Below are 6,000 nucleotides of genomic sequence, written 5' to 3'. Positions count from 1 at the left end.
AATTCTGCAGAACAGAAAGTGTGTGGGATGTTGAAGTGGAGGGAAATTCCCTGTTATTTTGGAAGTGAGAGAGCTGAGAGAGTGCAAAGACGAGGTATAGGGGATGCCTGTAGGAGTACACGATACTTCAAATAAAACCAGGCGAAAGCTGGATATTTTGAAGGATGTGGTTCTAATCTTCGCGAGTGTTTTGGGCTGGGAGCAAGGGAAAGAAGAAAATCTGGATTCTGTGGCTGGGGAAAGGTGTTGTTTGAGCAGAGTGTCAGCTCCACCCGCAGGGGCAGTGGAGGAACGCAGCAGGGAACGCAGGGGATTCTGCTGGTGCGTTTTGGGGAGAAAACCGGGAAAACCACAGCACGGCGTTTTCCTTCGATCCGTGAATAGTCACGCTGTGCCACCTGAGAGTTCAAACGGTGCTTTATTCCATGCTGTCACTCGTTGCTTTTCTCTGTGCTGGTTTTTAAAGGCACCTCTCAGAACAACTTTTTTTTTTTTTTCTTTGCTGTAGTGGAGAGACCCTGCCCAGGATCACCTGGCCCTTCTGGCTGGGATCTCACTTGGAACCAAGTAGTGGAGGTGAGGTTCAACTCACCATCAGTTCTCACTAAAATTGAGTTCAACAGAGTGCAGTCATGCCTGAATATCAATTTTCTGCTTCAATTTAAAGTTATGGATTGTTGATCACGACATCTCTGTAGCTTCTCAACAATTGCAAAGTGTCACTGAAGTATTTCAGGCTATTTGATTGTAAGCAAGGTTCATTTTTGTCAGTTTATTCTTACCTCCTGTTTATTGTCCACCCTCAGCTGTTAGTGCCAGCAGAAAGGAGTGGTGTGCTGCTCTTCAGGGCTCACTGCCAGAGGAAAAGGACAGCGAGTGATGATGCTGCACGGCGTAACAGACCTGGCTTTGAGCTCCTCCTGGTGTGTCTGCAATTCCCACCTGCGCAGGAGCAGAGCAAGGCCAGGCATCTTCAGCGGCAGCACAGCAAGCTCTGCCTCGTGTCTGTGCTGCTCCGCTGGCTCCCTGGGGGCGGCAGGCAGGACAGGGTGATGGAGCTCCTGCCCTGGCACCAGACAGAGCTGTCAGCAGCCTGCCTGGGGGCTTCATGCTGAAATGGACTTAGAAAACAAGGGAGGAAATGCTTAGGAATATCTCACAGGATCACAAATAAACGATATCCCAAAACCTTGTGTATATTGGGTGTACTTTAACTTAATTCATTGCAAGCAGTTTGCACAGTGAAAGAAAATGTCATTCCTGCTTTCTTTTGTTCTTTTCCACTTTCTCGTTTCCCAAGCAATACAGAGCCTCTAGTCTGTCTCTTCTCAGCCAAAAGTGAGCCAAGAGTCAGGATCCAATTTGGGATACAGTTCTGTTCCTCTTTTTTTCAATCACTTTTTTTGTTTTACTTTGAATGGCTCTAGCTAACTATGTTTTGAATTAGTCTCCAGAGACTGAATGGTTCTGTTTGTTTTTAATAGACATGACTGAACAGATTCTGGTTTATTCTGCTGTTGCTAAATAATTTCCTCACCAAAATGAAAATATTTACCTGGCTCTAAATATTTTTTCCTAGAAGTTAACCAAAATGCCTTGCTCAGTTTCTTTTCCCATTTTTGTCATTAGAGAACACCAATAGCACTCCAGGCAACTGTAGCATATCAAATATGAATGAAAATAATATTTTGTCTGTGATTACATGTTTCTGGCATTTTTATGTTCATTAGACATCATGAAGTAAATGTTCTGTTTGTCAGTGTAGATTTCTACACAGCAACACGCTGTGAATGAGAATGTTATTCCTTCTCTCAAGCACTGAAAGTGCATTGAGATTTCCAGGTTTATTTTTTCACTGAGAACTAAGCATGTGGGGATCTTTAGCTGAAAACACTGTTGAAACACCCAGCTATTATTTATGGTATTGTATTGCTACCTTAGGGCCAGGAGATACCAAACTAACTGTATCAAACTTTCTTCTTGATTTCCTTCCTTCACCCAATTACCCCGTAATTCCCTTAATTACTACTCAACCCCGAAAGTTGCCCCGAAATAACCAAGACTCCATGTGCTGAAAGTCTGGAAAGCAGCTGGCTACTAACTCAGGTTATGTGGTAGTCTGCAGTGTTTCTCAGTGGGTCTGAAAGGTGTGTCTGGAGATGATGAACACAAATGGATGGTACCAGCCTGGGCTCAATCTGCCTTTTGTGCCAGGGACTAGAGATTGGGCTCCGAAAGTAGGATCTGCCACTGAGATACTGAGAGGAGTTGAAGGTTCTCCCATGTTTCAGCCCACCTGATTATCAGAGAGCTCCTTTCTACTGCTGGGGTCACTCTGCTGGCATGAAACCATGACTGGTGATTTAGGAGGGCTGAGGGTTGTGCAGGTGGCACCCTCATCCTGGTGTGCAGATGAATTCCCAGTGGGAAGCCTGAGCTGGGCTCTGCCATAGATGTGCAAGGGTCATGCTGCTGCTCCTTGGTCTGTGGGTGTCTTCTGTACCAACTCTTCCTCACTCAGCACCACAGCAGCAGCCCCGAGGGCTGGAGCACCACCGACCGCCCACACTCCCGCCGGGGGTGTGACCCTGGCTGTGCTCGCCTCACAGACCCAGCCACCGTGGTGGGCACAGGAAATCATAGACTATCCCGAACTGGAAGAAACCCCAAAGGATCATCGAAATCCAACTCCTGCTCCTGCACAGGACAACCCCAAGAATCCACTGTGTGCGTGGGAGTGCTGTCCAAATGCTTCTTGAACTTTGTCAGGGTTGATACCATGAGCACTTCCCCGGGGAGCCTGTTACAGTGCCCACTACCACCTGGGTGAAGAACCTTTTCCTAATACCCAGTCCAAACCTCCCCTGGCACAGATTCATGTCCTTCCCTCGGGTCTTTTCAGGGGTCACCACGGAGATGAGATCGGTGCTTGCCCCTCTGCTTCCCCTCACCAGGAAGCTCAGAACAGCTGCGAGGTGTCCCCCCAAGTCTTCTCCAGGCTGGAGAGAGCAAGTGCCCTCAGCCGCCCCTTGTAAGAGCTGCTGCTGCTCGGAATCGGTGCTGCTGGCAGGGGCACGCTCTGCTTTTGGGTTTGCCGTGCCGGGAGGTTTGCGACATTCTCCCCAGAGGACCTTAACCCACAGATGGTTCCGTGTACTTTTTGTAGGATGTCCTTCGCGCGGGATGCGCTTTGGCTGGGCGGGCGCGGTGATCACGGCTCCGGGGCTCTCGGCTTGAAGCCGGGGCAGGTACGAAGCGTTCGGGGCGGCTCTGGGGGAGTCGCGGCGAGGGAGGGAGGACAGGACGGGACGGACACCGGCGGGCAAGGGGTCTGTGCCCGCCAGAGCGCGTTGGAGACTGTGCGGCCTCTGCCGGGGAAGAGAGCCAGGCGCCGGGAGGGAAGGGGAAAGAGAGGGAGAGCGGGTCGGTGGGAGCCGGCGGCGAAACCGGAGCGGGACCTCCCTGCCTGCCTGCGTTCCTCCCTCCGCTGGGAGCCCGCGGCGAGGCGGGGCGGGCGTGGCGCCGGAGCGGAGCCCCGCAGCAGCGAGGTCCCCGCGCTCTCCCTCCCCCGGCGGCTGCGGGCCGGGCAGCGAGGCCGGAGCACCCCGCGGCCGGGGCGGGGTGGAAATTTACCGGGTCGGTCCTCAGCGAGGGGCTCGGCAGGAGGCGGAGGGAGGGCGGGGAGCGGCGGAGCATCATCTGGCGGGGAACGCGAGGGACCAAATGACTGTGAGGAAGGGCGGCAGCCGCCACCGCCGCCGAGAGAGGAGCGAGCCGCGGCGCAGCGGCAGCAGCAGCCCCGCTCCCCCGGCGGCGATGGCGGCGGGTGGCGGCGGGGCTGAGCGGAGCTGAGCCGGGCCGGGCCGGGCCCCCCGCCCGCGGCTCCGCATGGCGCGGGCCTGATGTCGGAGCGCGGCCCGGAGCCGCGGCGGCGCTGCGGGAGCAGGAGGAGGATGGCGGGGCTGGTGTGGAAGTGGCCGCGTACCCGCCTGCCCGTGGGCGCCAGCGCCCTGGGCGTCTTCGTCCTCTGCTGGCTCTACGTGTTCCCCGTGTACCGGCTGCCCGACGAGAAGGAAATCGTGCAGGGGGTGCTGCTGCAGCAGGGCAAGGCGTGGAGGAGGAACCAGACTGCGGTCGCCCTGTTCAGGTACCGCCGTGCGCGGCCCAAGGGCAGCGGGGACGGGCAGCGGGGACCGCCAGCCCGCGGCCCAGAGCCCGCCCGGGCGCGCTCCCTGCCCCGCCGAGCCCCAAACTTTATTCTTTCCTCCCCAGCCCTTTGTTTTGTCAGAGCGGGCGGCGGGCGGGCAGGGCCCCTTCTGCCCAGCAAAACTTTTCTTGGGGTGGCTGCGTTGGCTGCGGGGAGGAGAAAGGGCTCGGCGCGGGCGATGGAGGCTTATCCCCGCAGGGACACCTTTGTGAGGGCGGTGAGGTTTCCGAGGGTGCGGCGGTCGCCTGCACAATGGGATGCTTCTCGCTTGCCGGATATCAGAGGCACCGGCAGCGCCCGTGGCTGCTAACAAAGCCCGGGGCTGCCGGCCCGGCTTCCCCCGCTCCGGGGGCTGCCGGAGGGAGCCCGGCTCGCGGGGCTCCCGGGATGCGCCAGGAGGGTTTGCGCGGATGTGCATCCGTGTCAGCGCGCCCGCTCCGAGCAGCCTCGGGAAGCTCCGCGCTGCTCCTTGGCTCTCTGCGGTTTATTACAGAAGCCACGTGAAAAGGCACCTTTTCTCTCCGCTCTGCTTTTGACGTGGCTGGGAAATGGCGATAGTCCTTGGGGCCCATTTCGCCTTGCCCAGCTGCGCAGGAGAGGGGGAATGTGGCAGCCAAGCCGCCACAGCTGCGAGCGGTGGAACACCGACCGGGTCCCTGCGGTGGGCAGGATTTTTTAATCACTCTCCCTTAAAAGCGTCGACAGTGGAGACTTGCATCCCCTCAAAAATTTCTCACGTGTTTGGGTAAAATACAGGCAATTGGAAGAGAGGCAGATTTCCCTCCCTTTCCCGGAGGGAAGCTGGGTTTTTTCTCCCTGTCCTCCAACTAGCAAATTAAAGATCAGAGTAAGTGGTAATCAAACTGCCTCCAGAAAAACTCTCTTTAGTACAATGAATCAGATCCAAAATTCAAAGGACTTATTTTCCCTTTTAAAAATATTTTTGTTTGTTTTTAAGGGGCATACAATTTTATTTCAAGTTCTTCAGTATTTTCTGAATGTATTCGCTTTTGTCATGAACTGGAGCTGGTGTTAATATCAAGCTTAGTATCTTGTCTGCTGGGATAACAGAAACCTTACAGTTCTTGAAACGCACATTTGTTGGTTAGCCCCCAAAGCCTGGAGGAAATCTGAGCAATGATGTGTGATAAGCAGGAATGTGTTGATACTGTCTCATTAGGCAGGCCTGGAAGAAGTCTTCCCTTTAATACAGAACTAGCAATAAGGTACGGATGCAGGATCCCTCTCTTAAAGCACTTAACTAACACTAGAAGCTACGATTATCTTCTTGACTATTAGTTAATCTTGATCCTGTGCACCAAAGACCCCCATTTTTGGGGGTAGATGAATCCAGCTTTTTTCAAAGTTACCCCACAGGTTATGTAGGACAGAGTTTGGTCTATTAGTTGTCATGTTAGTAAATCAAATGTTGTTTGAAGACTGGTGGTGCTGCTGCAGTTTCAGTTTACAAAACAGTTTTAGACCATTTGCACCACATGGTTTAGTAACAAAAACTCTGTGTGGCTTATCAGCTATTCCACTTGCCCATATGTTTTTCTACACTCTAAGCATAGTGATTATCTCAGAGATGCTATTGAAGAGAGTCTCATGCAATAAAAGGAGTTGTTGTTTCTTGTCTGAGCCTCTAAATACGATGAACTTTAAATCAATCTGCTTTAAAAGTAGTTTTTAAGAGAAATTGTATGCTGGAGATATGTAGTGAGAATAGTAAACTGTATTATTCCAACATTTGTGAAGTAGAACTCTATTTTTGCTGCTTTAATTTGCTTCTC

General features: G+C 53.1%; 1 protein-coding gene across 1 annotated transcript in view; it reads left to right on the top strand.

Annotated features, from left to right (window-relative positions):
* The first annotated feature begins 3,902 nt into the window (after positions 1-3,902).
* Positions 3,903-6,000, top strand: part of ST8SIA1 (ST8 alpha-N-acetyl-neuraminide alpha-2,8-sialyltransferase 1) — a 97,849-nt gene continuing 95,751 nt past the window's right edge. The window contains exon 1 of the mRNA XM_053977628.1: positions 3,903-4,147. Coding sequence (XP_053833603.1) covers positions 3,903-4,147 — 245 coding nt within the window. The remainder of the gene's footprint in view (positions 4,148-6,000) is intronic.

The sequence above is a fragment of the Vidua macroura genome, chromosome 5 (assembly GCF_024509145.1).
Source record: "Vidua macroura isolate BioBank_ID:100142 chromosome 5, ASM2450914v1, whole genome shotgun sequence".
Lineage (NCBI taxonomy): Eukaryota > Metazoa > Chordata > Aves > Passeriformes > Viduidae > Vidua > Vidua macroura.
The sequence above is the reverse complement of the archived record's forward strand: the minus strand, read 5'-3'. Positions and strand labels throughout refer to the sequence as shown.